The following is a 24,403-nucleotide window of genomic DNA, read 5'->3' on the forward strand; positions in this document are numbered from 1 at the left end:
TTGATTCAACTTTACTGACATATTGGAGTTCATGGTTTGTGGTACTGATCAACTGGATTGAATTAAACACAAAATTAGGTTGTTGAAATAATAGAAATGTGTCGTTATGCAATAAAATTACAATGATACTTTAAACCACAGCCTCCAAACTGAAAAGAACAATTGACTGACCATCTCTCGGTTGTTTTAAATGCTGCTGAATACTATAACCTTCATGAAGACAAGGTTTAGTGCAGGACTGTTAGAATGTATTTATTTGTACCCAATGATATATATTATCATATAACATCTGTTAGTCATTTTTAACAAATGCATTCAAACATTTATACATCTCAGGATTTCTTTTGTGAGAATTTTTCCATTAGTGAGTGAGTGAATGTAAAACAAAAAATGTAAAGACATTACTTGATGGGTTACTTTTACTTAGACTACTTGTGTGTTAAGTATATCATATAGTGTTGTATATTTCTGTTTACTTTCGCTACTTTGCTTTGCAATACACAATTCGTAACTGCATTTTGTTGTACAGGTATGTACAGTGTGCAGAAATAAATTAAAGATATTAAGAAGGTGATTACTTAAAACAAAGTGACTCTGTTGCAGCAAAGGCATCTGGACCTGCTAGTCTTTCATGGCTTCCTTGTTGTTACTGAGTGAACCGTTCTGTTCATATTTTCCTTGTATCAACACAACTGTGGGTTCTTTGAGGCTTGATAGAGTATATTGACTTGTAAAAAAACTAAACTTGTCAAAATTTCTTGTTCCATTCAAATTCAGATTCAGAGTCAGATAACTTTATTTTAATTTATTTTAAGGCAGGTTAGCAGCGTGATGTGAAGCAAGACACTTTTAAACAAACAAATGAAAGAAAGAAAGAAAGAAAGAAAGAAAGAAAGAAAGAAAGAAAGAAAGAAAGAAAGAAAGAAATTAGTTTTGAAGCTATTTGGACAAGTGGTCAAAAATGTTAAAGAAAATCCAACAAGTCCAGTTGCCCTTGCTTGAGCTTTGTTTTGTTGGCTGACTGAGGATCTTTGCAGGCGCCCCGCCATGAACACATCAAACCACCACCATCCCACTGTTAATGTTCTTATTGTTGTATCCGCAGTGTATATATTTTTGTATACTGAGTGTGTATATGTTTAAGATTTTATTTTTATTTCATTTTATGCAACGAATACCAAGTACTTGATAATAAAGTCTTTTGATTCATCCATCGATCAGTAGCGGCAGAAGCTTCATTCCTACACTTCCCATGGTGCACCGCGCCACCCCGGGCCCCGCCCTTTCCTCTACCTAACTTCAGTCTGGTCGAGTTTCTGTTTTGCTGTGATTTGATTGCCTGCTCTGAGCTCTGTGATTTGGTTCTGACACACCTCGCCCTGCAACACCACTGTCCGTCCTCACCATCGTCAGACAGAGCGCTCGTTAAGCGGCGTTTTTTTGTCGTACTCCGGGTCAGAAGATGTCCGCTGGCTCCTCCGGGCCAGTGCCACTTTAGGGAGGTCCTTTCCAGCGGAGCGACTTCGGGAAAACTCCAACTGTTGTAGCCGTGGCTAAACGGTTGGGCTGTTTATGTCACAAAGGAGCCAGCTGTCAACGCCGGGTCTCCCCGTTTCGGACACGGGAGACCGTGGAGCTGTGGTCTGGATTGTTTATGTGAGGTTAATGGTGAACGTTGTGCCAGGCCGAGGTGGGGACGGAGAGGAGATGCCCCGCGGCTAGCAGCGCTAACGTTAACCGGACCACGGAGCAGGGATAGGTCTGCAAACACTGCTCACTTAGCACCCTAGTCACCAACCCAGCATCGTGGTCTTCGCAGAATTTGTTTTTAAGACACTCCTCAGATAGCGAAACCCTCTGTGGTGACTAGACGAGGCGGCTAACATGAAGAAGTAGCTTGTTGGCATTTTTCTTGCTCTCGAGGGACGACGTTAAGCCAGCTAGCTAAGTTAGCGGTTAGTCGGCTCCACAACAACAAATGCCTTGTTCACCAGACTCTGTTCCTGCTGTTTGTCCAGCATCGATGCACTCGCGTTAAAGGCATGTTTGGATGGACTATGAACTATAGGTGTGATAGCAGGACGGAGGTTTGCATTTGAGCATCTCTACCGAGACGTTTATTTCGGGCGTGTGGCCCCTGATTTACCTTCACACTAAGGAGTAGACCAGGAGGCCACCTGTTCAGCATGGAGGGAAACGTACAGCAACTGAAGGCCACTCCTCTAGCTCGGGATCTAACGAGGATATTTAGCAGCTACAACAAGCACACCGTACAGCTGAAGAAGAACCTGAAGGAGACTAATGCATTCTTTCGGGAAATCAGGCAAAACTACAGCAACTCCTGTGCCTCGGCCATGAGCTCTGATTCAGCTTCTCTGGACGCAGGTTGGTGTGAGTACAAGCATCTGGACACCTCTGTCTCGTGCAAGTGTCGCAGCCTTTTATTGTTTTTAAAGCACCATAATGATAACATCCACAGTTACACTGTCCTAAAGTGAAACTGAAAAGACGAATAACTAGTCTCTGCTTCAAAGCGGTTACTCCACCAACATGAGTCTGGAAGAAAAAAAAATCCACTCATTTGGGTCAGAGAAAACTTAAGAGATTAAATTCAGCTCTGAAAAGCAGGAGGAGGTTAAGTTTGCCAAATATGCTGAGATTTGTGCCTAAGAGCTAATTGCTTTCTTTAATAGTGCTTTGTGTGCTTGTCAGTGACTGGTTGGGTCTACCATTAGATCCCAGATGTTAATCACTTGCTCCATACGTCCGTGACATTTTACGAGTCTCATGAGCATCTTTTAGTGAAAACATCAACATGGGGGTTTGGAGACATTGATTAGACACACCGGAGTGATGGTATGCAGATACAGTCGCTGCGTCACATCTTCAGTGGCCGTCTCAGTCAGAGGCCACGTCCTGCAAGCAAAGACGGTCAAAATCATGTTGCTCATTGTTGAATGAACAATGTTAAGCTGAAGATTATCAGCAGGGAAATGGCACCATACTTTAGCTTTCTGTGTTCGGAGCCAAACACACGTCTTCACCTGCTCACTAGATCCATCTTGCAAATGTGTGTTTGCACTCATTTCTATGTACGCAATACACATAAAGAGTAGGATTTTATATTTTACGTGATTGTAGTCCAGGTTCTGCACATCTCTGTACAAAAAAACGCAGGAATTAGTGGGTCATGCTAAGTCAATAGAGGGATGTCAGATTACACTTACACATACAGTAAAACCATGCTATAAATGCATACAGTGGTATATGCATGTAAATAAGTCACTGTAGTTCTGCTCTGTGTGTTATATAACAGTTTAAATCCATGACTCAGCATCAGAGAGGATTATGTCTGATACCAGGAATTATTGGGGTGAATTGCTTTTTCTGTGTGTGTTCCACATCTTTGGGATGTATCTGGAAATAATTGCTCGAGGAGTAAGATCAGAATGTAAAACAAAGTTTCAGTGTTTGTGGTGTGTAATAATTGTAATTCTGAGAATGATGCTCAGATAACCTGTCACTGAGTCCTGTGTCTGTTCACAGTGCTCGCCAAGCGTTCTCAAAAGCTCCCTAAATTTAAGAAGTTGCTCACAGCTACTGATACAGTTTTAGACAACTCTTTTCCTTTCCGAGTCCTGAGCATCATGTACTGCCTTTTGTCTTCTTCATTCCCCCCCAGGCCAGTTTAGTTGCATCTCTTTCCCCAGTCATGAGGAAGAGTTTCTGCGCAACACTGTGGGTGCTGCTCCATACATCCTGGTGCTGGGTCAGGACTGCGCTGCTCGCTACCAGCTGCTCAACTGCCTTCTGGGGGAGAGGCTGCTGCCACTGGGGCCTGAGGCTGGAGAGGCCTGTGAAGGAGTCCAGGGCACCGTCTGCAAGAGGCGGAAACTGTGCTTCACCCATGGGAGACAGACACGACTGAGCTTGGCACTGCCGGGCCAATATGAGCTGGTGCACCAGTTGGCAGCTAACCGTGGCCGCTGGGACACAGTTCCCAGAGAGGACCTGGAGATCCATGAGGAATGTGAGGACCCGGCCCACAGGCTGGCAGAGCTGGAAATCACCCTGCATCACCCGCTGCTTCAGGTAGGCATAGACACAGTGTAACCAATTTACTCTGTCAGCACAATGTCCCCCCACCGTTTCAGTAAGGACGTCTTTATGTATTAGTGGTCAGTGCCGTTCATTCGTTCCTCCATCATGAGCTTTGACACTCCCAATACAGCAGTGCCATCTGACACGACTATGCTTCAGATCACTTTCAGATGGTGTATGAAAAAGTTGAAGCAGAAGGCTGTGATTTGAGAAATCACAGGCCTCCCCTGCATCCCGGTAGTTACTAGTTTGTTTTCTAGCTCTGAAACGTAATGACATAATTAGAATTATGTTTTAATAAATAAATCCAAATGATCCAAAGAAATACATGAGTAGTTTTTAATACGTACAATGCTTATTATTGTGTTAGGCCAGAGCTGATGCTGCAGAATACTTGTTGTTTGAACGGGCATCCATTAGAAAAATCATATAGTGATGACATTTAAATTTGAATTGATTAGTTTGCTAATACTAGTTCATTGAAAAAAATAAATATACATTTATATTATTTGATCTTCTTAAATCATCAGGTTTATTGCTTTTTTTTGATATAACGGTTGATATATTGATATGTCGCCTTTGGTTCTTTCTCTCAAATAATCAGTAGCTTGATCAACCCTCAATTGAAAAACAGTAGCAGCCTTAGTATTATACAGATAAATCATTGTCCCATTATAGCTTTTTAAAATAACAGTCGACACTGTTTAGGATAACTGTTCCCAACTGTTATCTAGATATCAAAATGAAGAATCAGTCTTTTTATTAAGCCATTGAGAGTTAAACATATTGTCCGACTCCAACTGAGAGTTTATTTTTTTGTGAGGTGGCATTTCCTCTTGGATAAGAAGGAAAAGATTGATTGTTCTTTTTGTCATTCTCTCTCACTTGAACTCGCCTTTGCTCACATGGCCTGCCTCAAAAACAGATTACTGAGCAGAGCTGATTATGCCCTCTGTTCAGTGTTTTACTTTACCTGACTTGTGCTGCTGTCTGGGGAATACAGACAGCAGCACAAGTCAGTCGTTCCGTCTGCTGTTTAGGTGTTGAGCGCTGGTGAAATCAGGCCCACAGGTTGAAAAAAGTAAAGAAACGTTGGAGACGTCGTTGCAGCCATGTTGGCATGTAGCTCGGTGTGACTTGAAAATCCCGATGTCCCATGGAAGTGAACAATTTTGCACGGTGTAAAGGTTGTAGTCAGTGGAAGTTAGCGACTAATAGGCCAATGTCCTTCAGCAAGCATCACACAGCCTCAGCCTCAGAAACTAGGCCTAGCTCTGCTTTAGGGCAGCCCACCCGCTCGTCCCCCTTACGTAATGCCACTGGTCTGGTGCAATTCACATGACTAGGTCATGTAAGAAAAACCAAACCCTTCGCTGTGTTATAATTGCCATGGTTACAGCTGCAACACTGCTTGTTAACATTGCTATAACAAAATCCATTTGGGTGTGTAGTTTTTTGCAAAGCCTGAATTTGGATAAAAACAGTTTGGAATTATTTAATCAAAAGGGAAAACCGTCCTATTGAAAACAAAGATAGGCATTTAGTTATTATTAAAGTTATTATATATTTTTTATAAGAAACAAGCATGACACATGGAGTTGCTCGTTTTACCTTTCCTCAATGAACCGGAAATTTTCTTTGTCAAAGCAGCGTGCTGCCTCACATTGTGTTTCTGCTGAATGAATAAGAGGCGTTTAGTTAGGGCACAGAATCTCTCTGCTCACTGTGGTATTCACACTATCCTGCAATAATCACAGCACCCTGCCTTAGCGGCCAGCAAATGAAAACCGACTTGCTAATTAGCCTTCACTCCATCCCAGAGTTTACCCACGCCTCCCACATCAACCTAACCACAGACTAACCATGAGGACATAAACTGTGTTAACCTGTTTCTGTTATTGCCAGGGCTTCACAAATTCACGCAAGATGCTCCTCTTGTTAACAAGGACCTGTGATATTAGCAGTCACCCTTAAAATATTCTAATGAAGGAAAATGTCTTCCAGGACCATTTGTATTCACTGTGTTACTTCGTAAGACTTGGGTCAGTGTAATGAAGATACTCTTAAAAACAGGACTTCAAAATAGCCCACAGGGCTTAAAGGGTTGTTGTTGAAAACAGGCTACATTAAGGCAATTCACACATTGCATTGGTTTTGATTGGTTGTGAACAAATGTTTGCAGGCTATCTTTGTTCCAAAAAGACTCAGACGGGCTCGCCTCTTGTTACTTGGAGACAGGACTGACTGTCTCCTTTGTGTAGCTGTTGGTCATTCCTGCCTCTTTTCTCTGCCTGTCTTTACCCTGGCGTGGTCTGTCTGTCTCTCTCTCTCTCTCTCTCTCTCTCTCTCTCTCTCTCTCTCTCTCTCTCTCTCTCTCTCTCTCTGTCTCTTTAGTCCTGTTAATGTTGTTATTCATCAAGGGTTAAGAAAACCTCTTAACTCAACATTCCCAAGACCACCACAAATATTTATGTGCCATTAAGTGTTCAAAAATAGCCGGAGCATGTGATATGTGTGGATGGGATCTCTTGCTTTTCAGTGGAATCCCATTAAACATCCTAAATTGGTTGCAAACCAGTTTAGAACTGGAGTCATAGTCGGCTATTGGGACGTGGTCATTCACATTTAAGGTCAGGAGTTTAAAGGGTGAGTCCATGTAAATCACATAAAACATAAAGACATGAAAGCAAAACACTAAGCCTGTTAGCCTGCACTTACTCGCCAGTTCATTAGGTACACAAGAGAAAATAAATGCAGATATATATCTGATGTAACCTAATCTTCGGTGTTTGTTGAAAATAAATGTGTTTTCATTTTGGAGGCTGTGATTTGTGGTACCATTTCAGGGGGGATTATACTGTCTTAATAAAAAAAGAAAAAAATGATGCTTTTCTGTCTAATAAAAACAATACCATACATTAGAATAGACTAAGATGATGACTTTTTATCAGCACTAATACTAAACATAATGCTGTTGAGATGAGATGAGAAAGTTAAGTTGTTTCCTCTGTGTATTGACCAATCCTATTCAAATAATTGTAGATCTCTATGCTAAAAGATGATGCTTTTTGGGGCCATAGGATAAGCACAACGTTTGAGGCACGCAAAAATATTTCCAATTTGTTATGAGACCCTGGTGGAGTAAATTAGACCCTGGCTGGCTGCCATAGTATAGGAAGCCCTGATACAGACACTGGCTTCCAGGCTTTCAATATAAACTGAACATTATAACTTTCATGAAGCCAAGATTTGTTATAATGCATTCATTTCACCAGTGTTCCTAATGAACTGGCAAGTGAGTGTATATACAGAATATATGCAATATATTAATCAGAGTAAATAATATATATATTTGATTCTGCATTTGTCCATGAAAGACCAGCTGAAACCACGTGTTACCAAAACATTGACACACTCATGTGTTTTATACTTTTTCTTTTATCAGGGCCAGAAACACTTGCTTCAGAACTGATCAGGTTGAAATGAGTGTGACCATTGTGTGGTTCATTTTGTGCTTGGTCATCAGGAAGCAAAGGTCATGGTGGTTCCTTGTCCAAGCGTTCAGCCCATTGAAGAGGCCCTGGAAGACTGCACTCGCAATGTGATCCCCGTCATACTGTACGCCGTCAACCAGGATTCCCTGAGCACGGAGCAGGTGGCTGAGCTCTGCAAGGTCAAAGAGATGCTCTCCTTTCCCATCTGTTTTGTCCGCATCCCCGGCTCCGTACCGACAGCCTCCCCGGAATGCGGCCGCCGCTCGGAGAAGGACAAGGACAAGGAGAAGAGTGCCCTCCATAAGCAGCTACTGTCCCTTGGCCTCCTAAATAACACAACAGGAAACTGTTCCTGTGGCGCCCCCACACAGGCGCCCCTCCCCGGTGCTAAGCCCCAGAGCATGCTGGGCGAGGCCTTTGAAAAACTGCATCGGTGGCTGGTGCCGTTTGCTCGCCTGGTGCTTCAAAACCAGCAGGTGGAGGCCGCCAACCTGCTTAACGGGCTTCACTGTCGATGTCTTGACCTTTTCATCAACCAGGTCAGTCGAGGAGTCCATCTTGCACTCTGCATCTGTATTAATGTCTTTAACTTTTACCGCTTCAGAGTCATGTGACAGTTCGTGCTGGTGAATGAGCTGTGTGGTCTGAGAGTGATCTGACCCTCTGTGCCCGTGGAAAATACGCCAACAGACCTTTGTCCTTTCTGCTTCACTTCCCCGCAGGCCTTTGACATGCAGAGAGACTTGCAGATCACGCCCCGTAGACTGGAGTATACCCGTGAGAAAGAGGGTGAACTCTTCACATCCCTTATGGCCATTGCTAACCGCAAACAGGAAGAGATGAAAGAGATGATTGTGGAGACACTAGGCAGCATGAAAGAGCAGTTGCTGGAGGATGCAGCCAACCTGGAGTTTACAGGTTAGTAAGTGAGCACCCTGAATAAAAGCCCCGGGCCACGCACAGGGTTCCTCTTTTGTGTTTTTTTTGTCCAAAATTTTTCATATTGTTAAGGAAGACATTGAAGACATTGTCTCCATTACTTTGCTGGAGTTGGCTCAGTTTCACCAGTGTGTGGTGATGCCAATGAAGACCTGTGAACTTGAGCAACTTTGTCTTTATTGGTTGTTCAGTTGTGAGCCGTGCAGAAATTACACAAAAGATAGAGAAACAAAAAAAAAAGGAAGTGAAAGTTTCACTGTGTGGAAGCAAGGGCTTGGATCAATGAAACTCTAAACGATTATTATTATTATTAAAGTTTTCTACCTTTGTATTTCCAGTTTAATTTTAGTTGTTCAGTTCCAACATACATTCCAACGTAAAATAATACATTTGTTTTGTATCTGCAAGAGTATTTCAGTTGTCACAGGTTGAATAGTTCGTCATGTGGTGTGGTTTTCATTGCGTCATCTGGAAAAATCATTTAGTATTAACATAGTAAAATATTTTTTTATAACTTCGTTACATGTAGTTGTAGAACAGTAATTTATTGTTGATCAAAATGTTATCAGATGTTGTTAGAGGGCCACAGTCTGTGACTTGACAAATTTGTGGCTGTGGGTTTGTATTCAATCTACAAGTGTGGACAGACTGTACTGGGACAAAATCAAAGACTTAGTCTTAATTATAGTTCCTGTTTGATGGGATCATAAAGAGTCTGTTGCTGAGAGTGTGTTTTTTTTACTCTTGGGTGTATATTTACCCGATTTTATTCATACCAGTTATTATTTTTGGTGATATTTGCTTCTCTGTGGATTCCTGATTGATTATCTGAGTGGCAGAGTTGAGTGAGTGACGGTGTCGTTATTTAACATGGATGATATCTCATATTGATTTTCCTTGGTGATGGACATGATACTCAGTAGGGAAGTAATATCACTCCTGCAGCATGGTTTGAACTAAATAGCAGTCCATGCCCATGTTGTGCAGAAAAATTCGTCTACGTGTTGTTTCCATCCATAATTTTACAGACATTTTTTAATTTAATTCAGTTTTATTTATATAGCATCAACAACAATGTCTCTAGATGCTTTACAAAAACCATCCTGAAACCTCCAGAACAAGCTGAATGTGACGGTGGCAAGAAACTAGAAGAGAATAGCAGGAGAAACGAGATAAACATACATCTGTCATAGACGCATACAACTGACTAAACTAAACATGTAGAATCTGATGTAGCTGATGATGTTACATGACACTTTGAGAAAGTAAGAGGAACCATGGGCAGGTTGGGGCATTGTTCGTTCAGGTGGAGTGGATCACTGCAGCCATGAAGACTGGGCACGTATTTTTATGTCTTGGAAAACTTTGTTTCTAGATGAGCAAGTACATGAGTTTATTGTCATTGTTCTACAAAGTGCAACTGTAAGAAAATCATGCTGGCATCGTAAAGAGGAATTAATCAATTTGGTCATAAGTTTAGGTTGATCAGACTGTCTTGTTGCCATTTCTCAAACTGGAACTGTTTACTCACAGTATGATTTTTTTCCAGAGAAAGGGGATTTTGTGTGTAAAGTTGAAAGCATACTTTCCTATTACATTTTCATAGATTCTCTAAAGTTGGAAATTCGCTGTTATTGACCCGAGTTAGAGTTGATTACTCCACAGTGACCACACACAGTGTGTCTTATTTATTTTTGCTCTTGCATCTTCAAGTTAAAAAGGATAATAAGAAAAGTTTCCTTCTTAATTATGTCTCCATTAAAGAAGATGAGTGTCTCTGCGTCCAGGCTGTAGCCTTTTCAGATTGCATTATCTGTTCATGCTTTGATTGGTAATATTGCCAACAAGGATTCTTATCTTAAGTGACCAGGGATTTCTTGTTTTCATCTGTACTCACTCAAAGACTGTTTCATTACTGGCCCTAGCTTCTGTTTAGATCTGAGGGGTCAAGGCTGAGTTGGCTGGATTTCACAATCTGCCCACAGAGTTTAGCGCTGTCTGACGCAAGAAGCTTATAAAAGCTTCTAATTGGTTGCTGCACTCTGCTTCCTGCTCGGCCATGATGGCCTAACTGGATAACATTGCAGAATAAAACAAAAGTTTCTTCTTTTTTTAAATCATTTTCTTGTCACAAATAGACCTTTCTCCATAGTTGTCAGATTGAGTTCCATGAGCGTGATTTAATCAACAACACCGTTAATTGACTCAAATTATGCTATTTTACAGATGGAGGTGATTGTGAGTGGAGAATGATCCACAATTGTTCAAAACTAAATCACTTAATCTCATGCTATGTTTCATGCCATGCAGACATCATTGTAACAACCAATGGAGAACCTGTTACGTCGAAAGAGATCAAGTCCTGCATCCACCAGATCCAGGAGCTGATAGTGGTCCGTTTGAATCAGGCCGTTGCCAATAAGCTGATCAGCTCTGTGGACTATTTGAGGGAGAGCTTCGTAGGAACCCTGGAGCGATGTCTCAACAGTCTGGAGAAGTCCAACTTTGATTCGTCTGTTCACAATATTACTTCTAATCATCTCAAACAGGTGGGCAGGGAAGTCACGTTATTTTCACGTGCTTCCCAAGAACATAATGAAATGTGAAAATACACTCACTTGCCAGTTCAAAAGAACTAGTTCCATTACAACAGCCCTGCTCGAAATCCCTCTATATTAATGTTGTAATGTTCAGTTCATGTTGAAACAGAAGGTGGTGATTCAGCTGCATGATCATTTTGGAGGATGTAGCCTGTGCTGCTGTTAAACTGGATTTAAAGTGTTTATGCTATTTGGCCTGGCTCACACTATGATGGGGTTGTCAAAATAATAGAAAGACTGTTCAAGACAACACAATGAAATTCAATAGACAAACCACAGCCTCCATGAATGAAAAGACACTCGATTCACTAAATTCTCAGTTATTTGAAGCAAATGCTGAATAGCGTAACCTTCATGAAGATGAGACTTAGTGCAGGACTGAGAAACACTTTCTCATTGAATTGAATGAGAAAGTGTGTCCAAACGTTTGACTGGTGGTGTGTTAAAATAGATTAGTTCCACTAGTGTACCTAATGAACTGGCAAATGACAGTCCAGTAACATGCCATTTGGATTTTATTATAGGGCATGTGACAGAATGACTGGCCCATGGGATCTTTGTCAGAGCATAATCAATTCCAAACCGAGTGACAATGGGCCTTAGATTGATGGACACCACATGCTACTGTCTGAATCTGGATTTTCTGTCATGTACTTCTTTTTGTTCCCTGTCACAGTTATTAAATGCTGCCTATCATGTGGAGGTCACCTTTCATTCGGGGTCCTCTGTCACACGACTCGTCTGGGAGCAGATCAAACAGGTCGGTGTCTCCAGAGTTCAGCCGTGGAAGATCAGGAGACTGACAATGGCATTGAATGCTGATCATTTTATTCTGTCTCCTTGCAGATAATCCACAGGATAACGTTTGTGAACCCTCCTGCCATCACTCCGGAGTGGAAGCGTAAAGTGGCTCAGGACGCCATTGAGAGTCTCAGCGCTGCCAAACTCGCTCGAAGCATCTGCTCCCAGTTCAGAACCCGGCTTAACAGCTCCCACGAGGCCTTTGCAGCTTCTTTGCGCCAGGTTCAAAAATTCTTTGCCACCCCTTTATTGACTGAGTTGCCTTCTTTGAACACTCTTAAAACCAGGCTTTGATTACACTGACAATTCCACATTCCACATAAATCATTGTCTGATTAACTGGATCAGATATTTAAGTGGCCTCCTCCTCTCTTAGAAGGAATTAGCAGCTACTTTCTGCTTTGCTGTTTTCTCATACACATTGCTCAGTGATAGTCTGTGTCCGAGCCTGAAGGAATGCACTCAGGAAATCAACGTGGCTTCGGTTGCCATGCCGATTCACCCAAAGCGTTTGAATACATCTGCGACTGTTGATAGCACGTTACTGCACAGGTCATGATTGTGTGGTTTTATTCCTCCTCCACTTTAATTGCCAATATGCAAAACATCACCCCACAATGTCCCTAACAAATCAGTTCCAATCAAATTGCTCTGATGATAATTATGACATGATGAGCAGCGTGGGCCATTGTCACACTCACTAATTCTTCTCTGGATCCCATTTCACAGATGATTATTTGTGACAGCCTTGTGTATGCAAACAGGTCAACCAAAGCTAACGACATCACACGCCGGCTCGTTTCGAAAATCTAAACTCTGGCCTGCAGCATATTGGAATGTGTTGCTCGTGAATCTGAACAGAAATGTAATGTGTGCTATAAATTCAATGTAGGGAGTGTTATCAGAAGAGAGCCATACAGGAGTTTTAAAGTAGTAGTCCTGGAATAGCACTGGGCACATCGCTTTCGATAAGTCCCACATTCTAACAGTGGAGTGCTAATGGCCTGACAGTGAGGGGTGAGGTGGAGGTTACTCCACGTATCACTCCAGTTATCTACACCCTGTTTTTGATCCTTCTTTTAGGCTAAATGAGGTACTGGATGTAAAGGCTGACAGGCGGCCTGTTTTCGGTTTGTCCTTGCACTGCTGACACTAGTTGGAACCGTTGTCACAGATTTTTCAGCCAATTCAGCATGTGGGAAAAGATCGCTCTAATTGACTGCTCAGCTTAATGCACTCAAAGAGTTATCCCACAGTTCTTTCCATTCACGCAGGTGCACAACAGCCATGTGCCAGCCAATTGTTGGCTATAGTTTTCGTGTTGTGTACATATTATTCTGGTTATTGAATGAGATCAGACTGGTTGCACAAGATTTGTAAATAAGAGAAGAGTGAAGAACAGGGTGCTCCCTCAGATTTATTAACGCTCATTGGATTAAAGTCTTTCTTCAGGCCACGGTTTGCAAAGATGCCTCGTGTTGGAAACACATTCCATATAATTTATTAACAAAATAAGTAATTTCATTTCGTAAACGCACGGTAATAGAAGTCACAGTTACAGCTTCGTACATGTGTGGTGTCTATGATGAGTGAGCAGATGGAGTAGACCAGGAAGCAGCTCTGTGTTTACCAGGACCTCTGTATTAAACACTTTGACAAATGTCCACATCACCACAGAGGTTGAGGCCACTGGCCTCTAGCGACTGAGAATTTTAGGACTGGCGTCCTGTTTCCATGGTGATGGCACCTTCTGACATGTGAACCATGTTTTTATTAAAGAAAACAGAACAAACTGAAATGTGAAAGGAAGGCAAAACCATTCAATTTAAGCCTTACAACAACATTTGTAAATGTAAATTGTTCTCATTTAGTTTTCTGGGGATAATCTTTAGATATAGAAAACATGAAATCTCTACCTCCCAAACTACTTCATTTTTCCAATAATGTCTATCGATCTAAAAGACTTTCAAGTCTCCTGTACCTGAATGAACAATTCATGTAAAAAATGAGATGATTAAAGTTGTTGATACTAACTATGAGATGTGTTTGGTGTTTGTAGCTGGAGGAAGGGCACACAGGGCGTTTGGAGCGTACTGAGGACCTGTGGCTGCGTGTGAGGAAGGACCACGCCCCTCGGCTGGCCCGCCTCTCGCTGGAGAGTCGCTCCCTCAGGGATGTGCTGCTGCACGGTGAGTCACCACCTAATGCTCCCAACTGAACTCTGCAAAAGTGCTGTAAAATTGTAATGATCTTTATATTATGGGAATTGTGTATTTTACAGATGGACGTCACTCTGGCATGATTAAATATATAACAATTTACATCTCTCAAAACTCGTCCCGTTTTTCCTCAGTGCAAAGTCCAGAATCTATCAATGTGCAAATATGGCCCATTTAATAGGTTTAACTATGATATAAGATGTTTCAGGTTAACATGAGTCAGATAAACACAGACAAACATTCCGCCTTCAGTAGTTTCCGTACAAATGTTATTCTGCACAGTCAAACATCTAAAACTCATTCTGCACAGTTGTCAGAGACTGGAAAATCTGATTAACTCTACACCCAACTTCACTGAGGTTAAATATTCAGACACAGTATCAAACCTCAAGTACCAATTATACTATCCAAAACCCCCTTCTTACAAACACACACTTTCTGACTACGTTATTTTTTTATAGGCAAGCCTAAACTTGGGCGAGAGTTGGGCCGGGGTCAGTATGGAGTTGTGTACTTGTGTGACAGCTGGGGAGGACACTACCCATGTGCCCTGAAGTCTGTGGTGCCGCCTGACGATAAACACTGGAACGACCTGGCTTTAGAGTTTCACTACACAAGGTGGGTTATGGACGAACCGTTAAACATGCGTTTGAAAGAAGAAGGTATTAAACACAGGACTCGTCACAGCCGGCTGAATCGTTCACATCTGACATGACAGTTGGCTCGTTATAGAGGAAGAGCTCCACCCTGGTTATAAAACCAGAATAACCACTTCATGGTTTTGTGCCTCCTCCGGACCGTCACTTCTCTGCCCAGACTCATATAATATATGTAGAGTGATCAGTTGAGGGAATTTAATAAAAGACAGCATGACCTTTAACCTTAAGTTACAATCATAACTTACATAGTATGTTTGGCATTTTGTTAATGACTGACAGCGCCACCCACCGTAAAAATAATAGTTGGGAATAGAAGATCTCTTTAAAGTGCGCCGTAGTAAAAAAACAAAGAGAATAGTACATGACTGAAATAGTTCTGTTTTCCTTCTGTCTCCTTTCTGGCGTGTGATGCTTCAGGTCTCTGCCCAAACATGAGCGGCTGGTGGACCTGCACGGCTCCGTGATCGATCACACCTACGGAGACGGCTCCAGCATTGCTGTGCTGCTCATTATGGAGCGGCTGCACCGAGACCTTTACACAGGACTAAAGGTGACCTGTTAACACAGTGAATAATAAAACACTTGAGTCACTGTTTTATAAAAAACACGTCATAATCCTCTGCCCTGCTCTGTGCATCCAGTTTGGCCTTACTCCTGTTTGTGATCTTGTTCCTCTGTCAGGCTGGTTTATCTCTGAGGGAGAGACTTCAGATCGCTCTGGACGTGGTGGAGGGGATCCGCTTCCTCCACAGTCAGGGCCTCTTGCACAGAGATATAAAGCTAAAAAATGTTCTGGTGAGTTTAAAACATTTAACCAGTGCATTTCTGTGTAGCTAGTAGTCCAAACACTTACACTCCGAGGGCCACCTGATGGGTTTATTGTTTTGTGGACTTACATCAACTTATATAAAATAAAATGAATGTGATCTGTTAATGATTACTGTTTTCTCCAACACTTCATTATGATGTAGTTGGGTTGACTAGGAGGAGTATAATTAATACGCCTGAAACAAGTCAAACAGCACCACACACAGTGATAGTTTGTACAGACATATAACTTGAAGAGAGATGAACCTAAAAATGACTTCTAATTTTTCTCTGAATTTAAAATGGACTACAACTCGTGAAGGAAACACATCAACTCTCTGAAACACTTCACTAACTTGCCGGTCTGTTCAGTGAAGATATAAAATAATAAATTACTCAGAGGCTTACCATCAGAAACATCACTTTTGATTTCTAATGTCACAGTATGTATTTCTTTTCACAATAAACAATGTCTCCTTGTAGTTGGACAAACAAAATCGTGCCAAGATCACAGACCTGGGTTTCTGTAAACCAGAAGCTATGATGTCTGGCAGCATCGTTGGAACCCCCATCCACATGGCCCCAGAGCTGTTTACAGGTACGATTACCGAGCACTCCATGATTACAGCACGTCATGTGGAAACTCCTGAAGTTTAGTTTTTATGCCGATACCTAATTTGAAATGAAATGTTACATGAGTCTTTTTTTTACCGTGACTCTTCTCTTAACAGGAAAGTATGATAACTCTGTTGATGTCTACGCCTTTGGGATCCTGTTCTGGTACCTCTGCACCGGTTCAGTGAAACTCCCAGAAGCCTTTGAGAGATGCTCCAGTAAGGACCAGCTCTGGAACAATGTTAAAAAAGGTAAATGGAACGTCAGAAAGGGTCAGGGTTGTGTTAACCGTCATGTTGTCTGTTTCTGATGGTCGGGTTTCGCTGGTTTCCGTGTCGTCTCCAGGTGCCAGACCGGAGCGACTGCCCATTTTCGATGAGGAATGCTGGCAGCTGATGGAGGCCTGCTGGAACGGGGACCCCTCCCAGAGACCCCTGCTCGGTATTGTGGAGCCGGGCCTGCAAAGAATCATGGTCCGTCTCTGCAGCTGTGGCTCGGAACAGAAAAGCAGCAGCCTCGAAGACTCAAACTGAAAACACTCCAGACAAACTAACACACGCGTGATAATGATTCTGAAAGTATTAGTGTCGTATTTATGGAGAACGGAGCTGAGCGGAGTTTCTGAGACACAGAACGAAAAATGTCCCCATTGTTCTCATTGTTCACAGTTGTTGGATTTACGTTATTTATGAGGAGGTGATACACACCACAAGTTTGCAAATAAGTGTGTTTTATTGTTTGTGCTCCTTTTTTGTGTATTTGTATACAAACTCTACAATACGCTTTGCTCGTAGCTGCAGTGCTAATTGCTACATTGTTATAGAAATGTTACTAGATGCAAATTGTTTTAAAAAGTAGTTCATCCCCAATATTATGAAAAAATATATAAAAGATTAATTTTAGATTGTATTTAAACTGAACATGTCTGCATCTATACCAGTGCTCTTTTTTAATAAAATGATCTGTTGCAATGAAAACTTTTTAGTAGTTTATCACTGAGGTCAAAAAGCTCTGCATTTAGTGAGTCAGTGTTTCACAGCTTACTTACGGCCCCTCAGTCTAAACAAGGTCTCTCCTAGTCTGGATAACATTCAGCTGGTCTAAAAACAAAAAAAAGCCCACGTCGTCTGGTAACGTCTTCTGTCACATAAAAGTACAAAATACTATAAATCGGAAGTTTCTGATAGTAACACAAGTTTAGTAACCCACTTGCTATGCAAAGGTGCAGAATTTGAAACGTCTTCTACCGTATGGTCCAGCACTAAAAGGTACATGAACTGAACTTGTTCATATGTTTAAGGCCTAATTGATTTGTACTGAATAAGCAGAAGAGAAACAGCCTCTAGAAAACAGCAGAGCAGCATTAGCACCACCTAGTGAATATTTTCAACACTTCATTGTGTTTTTGACACAATGGAATGCAATTTTGCTTGTACACAATCAGAGCATGAAGATAAAGAGACGCAGCTTTATCCTGGTTTAAAGACGGTTAATTCAAAAACACTCACGACTTCAGCTGTTCAGATACAGCTTAAATGAAAATGTTTTGGTTGGTAATGAACCCCCCACAACAACTGTAACCGTCCATATTTGTGTTGATTCAGTCACAGTTTCGTTAGTTTCGTAGTCTAGTGATTTACATAGTACCACAATAAATTGCCTGATAAAAATACCATAAATTTCTAATGGGAAGATACAAAAATGAATCTATTGGTAAACTACGGATCACAATTAAACTACAGTTTTGATATCATGTAGTTTAGTTAACCTGGGATCAGTGTTTTCATCCAACACTAAAATGTTCAACTTGTTACTTACACCTGTTTGACAAAACTATAAAAATGTTACTCTTATGTGATCAAAATGATAAACTTCAATTCATCTTCATCAGATTGTTCACACATTCAACTTTAGGGGGGAATTTGAACCTGGCTATAGGAAGGACACAGCTCTAAAAATGGAAACAGTTTAGCTGTTATATATATATATATACACACACACAACTAGCAAAGTCCCAATTATTAACATGGTTGGATTGACCTGAGAGTAGAAACATGAAAATACCAGCACTAAACCTGCAAATATTTCTCACATTCTTAGATTTCTTTTTCACTTGAATAAAACAGCCACTGTTCAGAGACAGTTGTTTCACTAAGGCATTTCCAGATAAACTGTGAAACAGGAAGAAGAGCCTAAAGGAATAGTTCATAATAAGCTTATTGAAGTTCTCTGAACATCTTTTAAATCTGAAATCACTTAGCTTAGCTTAGCATAAAGACTGGAAACAGGGACCCCAAATACGGAACTGAAATATGGAATAAAATGTCAAACTGTCATTTTAATGTTCATTGTAAACATTGAAAAATTGTATAATGAGGTAACTGTGACGCTTTAGTGATGGTATGTGGATTTGTGGTCTTTATTCAGAGGCAGTCTGGATGTTTCCCTGTTTCCAGGTTGGATGCTAAGCTAACTAGCTCCTGGCTGCCTCATAGTGGTGGATTAACCTCCTCTGCTTCTCGCAATTTCTCATTTTCATCTGCGAGAGGTCAGAATTACCACATATTCTGTAATAAAATCACCATCACCATATGATTATTCCACTTGTCCAGTAGCACATATTTCAGAAGTAGACTACAGCATTCAGGCAACAAAAACCCACAGTTTTAAAAAATGATGAATTGGCACCAATACAAAAAAAAAAAAAAAAAAATTGAGGGAAGAACGAAATGGTAGAAAACAGTTTAATCAGTAGAAACAGACGCGGCAGAGTAAAAGACACAATCCTCTGTTCAGATACCAGTGTTATGACACCATGATTGACTTGGTAGTGTTGTTTCGTATGGCATGAGACGTATACATGGGTCAAGACAGCGTCAACAGATATCACATCGACCTGACCGAAGGTAGTAAAACGTATTTCCTCCCGAGCGCCTCTAAACGTGTGAAGGAAGTTTAGACATTTACTTACATTTTAAAGATATGTTCTTCATTCATTTACAGGCCACTCTGTACAGTAAAAATGAATTACAGCTCAAATAGTATTACAGCACAGATTTGTATTTAATTATTTTACAAAAAGACAAAAGCTCCGTCGCTACTCTATAAAATATTTAGTCACTGAACTCGGGTGAACGCGTCCATCCCTCCGATAACATGATGAAAAAAAGAGAGAGCGACTTTTGTAACGTCCATTAAAAAAATGTGCTCTCGGTGATTTACAAAAACAGAAAACGTGTATCAAAAGTCCTTTGAGTAACTCTGTAGGTCTGCTCGTGCAGGTCTGCCCCCTCAGAAGCCTCCAGTTTGTGCTGATGTGGACAGCTGTTGCCTCTGGAGACATCCTTCATCGATGAGAGAAATAGCTTATACGGAGGGTCCATCAACAGGCAGCTACAGGCGGTATTTTTCCTCATTTCAGTCCACAAACTCGGCCGTCCCCTTGGCCGTTTCAGGCGTGTGACACAACTCGATAACCCGAGTCTGAACTCCTCAAACCTCAGACTGGCACGGACACCAACAAGGTGAACCAGAGAAGACATCACCAAGCACTTGCCAATGAAAAAGGAATTTCCCTGAATGTTTGCAAGTCTACACCTAAATGACCCAACCCAAAAAACAAAATAAAAAAACATGACCTCTTTACTGTCCCACAGTCTTCAAAGCAATATATATATATCCTGGATAAAAAAAAATAAAATAAAAAAAAAAGAACTACAAAATAAAAAAAATTGAAAAAACTTGACTCCCAACAAATCTGGGCAGTAAATTAAAAAAGTGCATTGCTTCAAGTATGTAAACAAAACGATTTCTTTAAAGGGAGAGTGAGACTCGTTCCGTAAGTGTGCATGAGCCCGGGCCAGTGCAGTGACTCCTGAGGTTTGGCACACATGTACGAACACACACACACACACACACACACAGACATACAAGCATTCAAGCAGCACAACATACACACACTCCTTCAAAGGGCGACGATGATGACGAGAGGGAATTCCTTCTTTTTCCACGTCTCTTTTCTTTTCTTTTTTTTTTGTTTTTCTGTGAAGGGGGAAGTCCGGTGCTCCTTGTTTGAGGTCACTGTTGAGGAAGGAGGCTCTATGACCTGCAAAGACACACCCCTCCGTCAGCGAGTTCACATGGACGTGTTGCAGTGGCTGCTGGGAAAACAAGGTGGTGCCAAGAGGAGGAGGAGGAGGAGGAGGAGGAGGAGGGTGAGTTGAAGATGGATGGAGACGAATGCAACACAACACAAGACAAAACACAAAATAAATAATAATGAATGAATCAAAGTATGTACTCATGAGGGGAACACCTCCACCCAGACAGACGGACACTGAGGCTGAGTGAAAGGTGACAGATGCTAAAATGATGCACCAATCTGAAGACAGTGATCCTGATCGTTTCTGAATGAGGATCAGAGCTTCATGGCATAAAATTAAAGAATAAAAATCTATGATTTTTGGAGAGAGAAGAAGGAGCAAAGAAGATTGATTAGTAAGCTACAATTTAGGTTATTATTTTGTGCTTTATTGATCCCCATTGGGGAAAATACTAAATATCAAGAACCTTAAACTACTATTTGTCACACAATACGAGATGTCTTTAAGAGACAAAATTACATTTGTGTTTATGACAATATGCTTCTCCTGGCCTGACTGTGTCCACTTTATACTTACCGCTCAGCCATCACTTTTTATTCACATGTTCATATTCACTGGCAAACCCTCATATTTGTTGTAGTGTTCTTAGCAACGGATATGTTAGTATATGGTCACATTTTAACATGCTTTTGTGTTTGCAGCTATGAAAAAATGTCTCCATAAACTTCACCTGAATGAATTTTACACATTGAAGGTTTATGAATTAAGATCACTTTAACAAAATTCTTCTTGAACTTTGACCTCTGTTGTTTCAAAGAACAAATAACACATGTAGTATAGCTTGGTCAGTGGTGCAGAAACATTTTGACATGTTTGTGTTTTTGTCGGATGAGGACATTGAATCAGTATTAAACTTTTGACTCAATGATAAAGATCTGCAACTGCTCTACAACAGGTCTGTTATAGTTGTTAATCAGTAGTTCTGGTTATTAAGTGCTTTCAAACACTGACTTTTACTTTTACACTGTGCAGTGCAGCAGGATGGGTGCTGTCTTCATTTGGCTTCATGTTTAAGATAAACAGGTGGAAATGAGACCGACTACAAGCAATGAAACAAGAATCACTGAGGACACACGGTTTGTTACCAGGACACAGACAGCTGAACGACACACTGAATGACGTCTGCAACAAACACTGGAGACACTTACAGGCGGGAACCGACACCAGAAAGAGCATTAGAAAACCTGTGATTCCTGGTTTGTGTCTGGAGCTGGTGTAAACTGTAGTGCTGGACACTCACTCTGATCCTGATGAGTCGCCGTCCACCGTCCCAGCCTTGATGCTCAGGGCGACGCCGTTCAGCTGATCTGGCAGGTTGGGTTTAGAGGGCCTGGCCCGGCTGTCGCTGGACGAGGATCCCCCGGGGGACGCCGTGCCGGGGGCGTTTGCACACAGTTCGTTGCGGACGCGGTTGACACCGTTCCTCTCTATGATCGGAGAAAGCTGCTTCTTCTTTAGGATCCCTGTGCAACATAAAAACAAAATGCCAACAATACGGCTCAGCTTACTTGACTTAAGAGGTTGATTTTATTTATTTTCAAACACATGTGGGTGTTCATAACTTCTTTAGGTTCATTAATGACTACTAATTGGCTGCAGCCCCCATCATTCCTCTACAGCAGGGGTCTCAAACTCATTTGAGTTCAGGGGTCACATTGAGCCCAATTTGATGTCAAGCGGGCCAGACCAGTAACAGAATAATAACCTCTAAAGAACAAGCACATTATGATTTCGTTTACAATTATTGGATTATCAAATGTCTTATATTTTATATTATATTTATCTTATATTTCTAATAAATAACTGCAATTCCAGCTCATTGCTGCCTTTTGTTGTTTAGTTTCGAGTCTCTGTGCCCCCTAGTGGAAAAAATAGGAATAGCAGTTCCTTTTATTTAAAAATTGCAGTTACTGTCTTCTGTGTCATTTCTGCACATTGCAAATTCATCCCGCCGGCCTGATTGAACCCTCTAGCGGTTAGTTTACCTCTGTGAGGGTGCGTGTTGAGGTTTGGCACACTAGGCAGCAGCATTATCGTGGAGTCCTGCAGCGTCCGGTTGTCACGGCCGAGGCTCAGCTCTGGATTGGCCAAAGTTTCTGTCTTCAGTCTGTCTGCACCTGCAAGCTCACCGTCACTCACTGCTGCTGGGTAATCTCCAGGCCAGAACATCTTACTCAGACTGTTGTCTGGAAAACAAACACAGAGAGTCAGTGAAATATAAGTTAAAGGATATATACTACATCATGAATAATATCATGAATATGAGGAGTTAAAACATCCAGCTTTATGTATCTTAATCAGTATGTGACCACCTTCACAGAGTGACTCAGCTTCACATGGAAGCCTCAAACTACGCCCAGGATCAGATGAGCACCTTTACCGTGTGGCTGGGGTCTCTTAGTGCCGTTAGATGCCAGGTTTTCCCAGCATTCCTCGGGCGGGAGAGGACCTTCCTCGTCTTCGCTGTCGGAGGAGTGCGTGGAGGCGTAGGAGCCGCTCTGGTCGTCCTCAAGAGACAAGTCGCTGTCCGAGTCGCTGTCACGATCTACACACAGAGGACGCACAGGCAAAACATGAATCGAGGGACATTTTCTGGGCAGCTAACGTGGATCACAGGTGAGAAATGATTAAAAGGAAAAAGCTACCATTCAGGTGCTCCTTGGTTTCATGGAAGAGCGACGTGTGGTCGTTCAGAGCGATGTGAGCCTGACTGTTACTCAGACCATCGTCCCTGGAAGGAAAGAACAAACTGTTTATTGTTGCTCATAATAATCAGTTAATAACGAAGCACGTTCATTTTTGAAGGGATTTCCTCACCGGAGGACGAACGGGACATAGCTCTGCTGGCTCTTGCCGCTCTGCATGGTGCCATTCAGAGACACGCTGGAGTCCCCAAAGGGGAGGTGATACAATCTGCCGTCCATGTAGTTTGTGTTGCCTTTATAGCCCTGAAGACACAGTGAAGAGAGGCGGTCAGGAATAGTGACAGATGATGTCAGTGTAGATGTGATGCTGATATTTGAATATTTGACTTTGGAAACTGTGTCTGTGTAGAGATGCTGCCATTCGTATAAAAACTTTGCTCAATTTCAAATTTATTCAAACTAGTCTAGTGGGTGGTTTTATTAGATATTATGAAACAGATACTTCAGATGGAACTAACTATAATAATTTTTTTTTTTTTTTGTTAATTTGCTTATAAAATTCTAATTATTATGGTTTTCATTCCATGTCACAGATTTCTCCTGAAGACATAAAAACAGGTCATAGATATATACTTTCATTTTTTACATAAGGCCCAGTCATTGAAAAGAAACGCTAGTTCCCCAGGGGAATAATGTCAGGTGTGAACTACAGAGTATTTACAGTAGCAGGATGATGCACGTGTGATTTTAGGATTAGGATCAAATAATTGTTGGTTGCATGGGTTTTGGATAACAGATTCCACAACAACAAATATAACAACAGGTTCTTAGAGATGCTCAAGCTGAATGAGTGCGTGTGGCGGGGGGACTCACAGAGGCCTTGGATTTGACCATGTGATCTGGGCGCTTGCGGCTGCAGCAGTATTTCATAGCATTCCTCGCTTCTTTGTTGAAAACGATGCGGAAGAAGAAAACAAAGGGACCCTGGAGTTGCAGGACGCGAAAGGGACGAAGGTCAGTACAAAGACAGAAATCGGCCTTTTGAGCTGATTCTCTGTGAACCAGAACTCTCACCTGCACACAGTTGAAGCCAGCGAACAGGTAGTGGAAGATGATCATGTCACTGTTGACGGAGAGGAGCGCCATGAAACATGTGACCGAAACCAGGAAGAGGACGCCGCCTGCCGTCTTCAGGCCTGAGCTGGAGCGTGACATGAGAGAGAGGAACTAGTGAGGAAGGTTTCTATGGATTCATTGCTATGAGGATACAGAGTGAGTATGAAGGCACCGAAACAAACATCGGCTTCATTTAATATGAAGGGATACCTTACAGTCCAACTGTGTCTTTTTTTCATTTACA

The 24,403-nt window shown here is 41.7% G+C and overlaps 2 protein-coding genes across 10 annotated transcripts in view; one reads left to right on the plus strand and one right to left on the minus strand.

The window, feature by feature from the left end:
* Nucleotides 1–1,276: 1,276 nt before the first annotated feature.
* Nucleotides 1,277–17,212, plus strand: dstyk (dual serine/threonine and tyrosine protein kinase). 2 transcript variants are annotated; one of them, XM_047583640.1, is made up of 14 exons: nucleotides 1,277–2,391; nucleotides 3,683–4,092; nucleotides 7,628–8,134; nucleotides 8,318–8,513; nucleotides 10,845–11,083; nucleotides 11,811–11,894; nucleotides 11,981–12,157; nucleotides 13,995–14,124; nucleotides 14,616–14,772; nucleotides 15,231–15,363; nucleotides 15,495–15,608; nucleotides 16,104–16,218; nucleotides 16,352–16,486; nucleotides 16,581–17,212. In XM_047583640.1, exons 1-14 carry the CDS (start codon nucleotides 2,187–2,189, stop codon nucleotides 16,766–16,768), a joined length of 2,790 nt encoding a protein of 929 aa, XP_047439596.1. In that variant the 5' UTR covers nucleotides 1,277–2,186; the 3' UTR covers nucleotides 16,769–17,212. The 2 variants fall into 2 exon arrangements, with proteins under 2 accessions (XP_047439596.1, XP_047439597.1); XM_047583641.1 differs by having other exon boundaries at nucleotides 1,277–2,385.
* A 1,753-nt stretch (nucleotides 17,213–18,965) lies between these two features.
* celsr2 (cadherin, EGF LAG seven-pass G-type receptor 2) overlaps nucleotides 18,966–24,403 on the minus strand; it is a 59,214-nt gene continuing 53,776 nt past the window's right edge. For 2 of the 8 annotated variants that reach the window (XM_047583913.1, XM_047583912.1), the window contains exons 27-34: nucleotides 24,118–24,244; nucleotides 23,917–24,027; nucleotides 23,216–23,346; nucleotides 23,044–23,129; nucleotides 22,773–22,943; nucleotides 22,384–22,584; nucleotides 21,639–21,861; nucleotides 20,402–20,688 (exon numbers count right to left, since the gene is read on the minus strand). In XM_047583913.1, coding sequence (XP_047439869.1) covers nucleotides 20,661–20,688; nucleotides 21,639–21,861; nucleotides 22,384–22,584; nucleotides 22,773–22,943; nucleotides 23,044–23,129; nucleotides 23,216–23,346; nucleotides 23,917–24,027; nucleotides 24,118–24,244 — 1,078 coding nt within the window. In that variant the 3' untranslated portion in view covers nucleotides 20,402–20,660. The other 6 variants (XM_047583917.1, XM_047583915.1, XM_047583918.1 and 3 more) reach the window with 5 other exon arrangements.

The sequence above is a fragment of the Mugil cephalus genome, chromosome 4 (assembly GCF_022458985.1).
Source record: "Mugil cephalus isolate CIBA_MC_2020 chromosome 4, CIBA_Mcephalus_1.1, whole genome shotgun sequence".
Classification (NCBI taxonomy): Eukaryota; Metazoa; Chordata; class Actinopteri; order Mugiliformes; family Mugilidae; genus Mugil; species Mugil cephalus.

Coding starts and splice junctions, on each gene's coding strand:
- dstyk (XM_047583640.1), top strand. CDS start 2,187: ATGGAGGGAAACGTACAGCAACTGAAGGCCACTCCTCTAGCTCGGGAT. Junction 8,135..8,317: donor TTGACCTTTTCATCAACCAG/GTCAGTCGAGGA, acceptor ACTTCCCCGCAG/GCCTTTGACATGCAGAGAGA. Junction 11,895..11,980: donor TCTGGGAGCAGATCAAACAG/GTCGGTGTCTCC, acceptor GTCTCCTTGCAG/ATAATCCACAGGATAACGTT.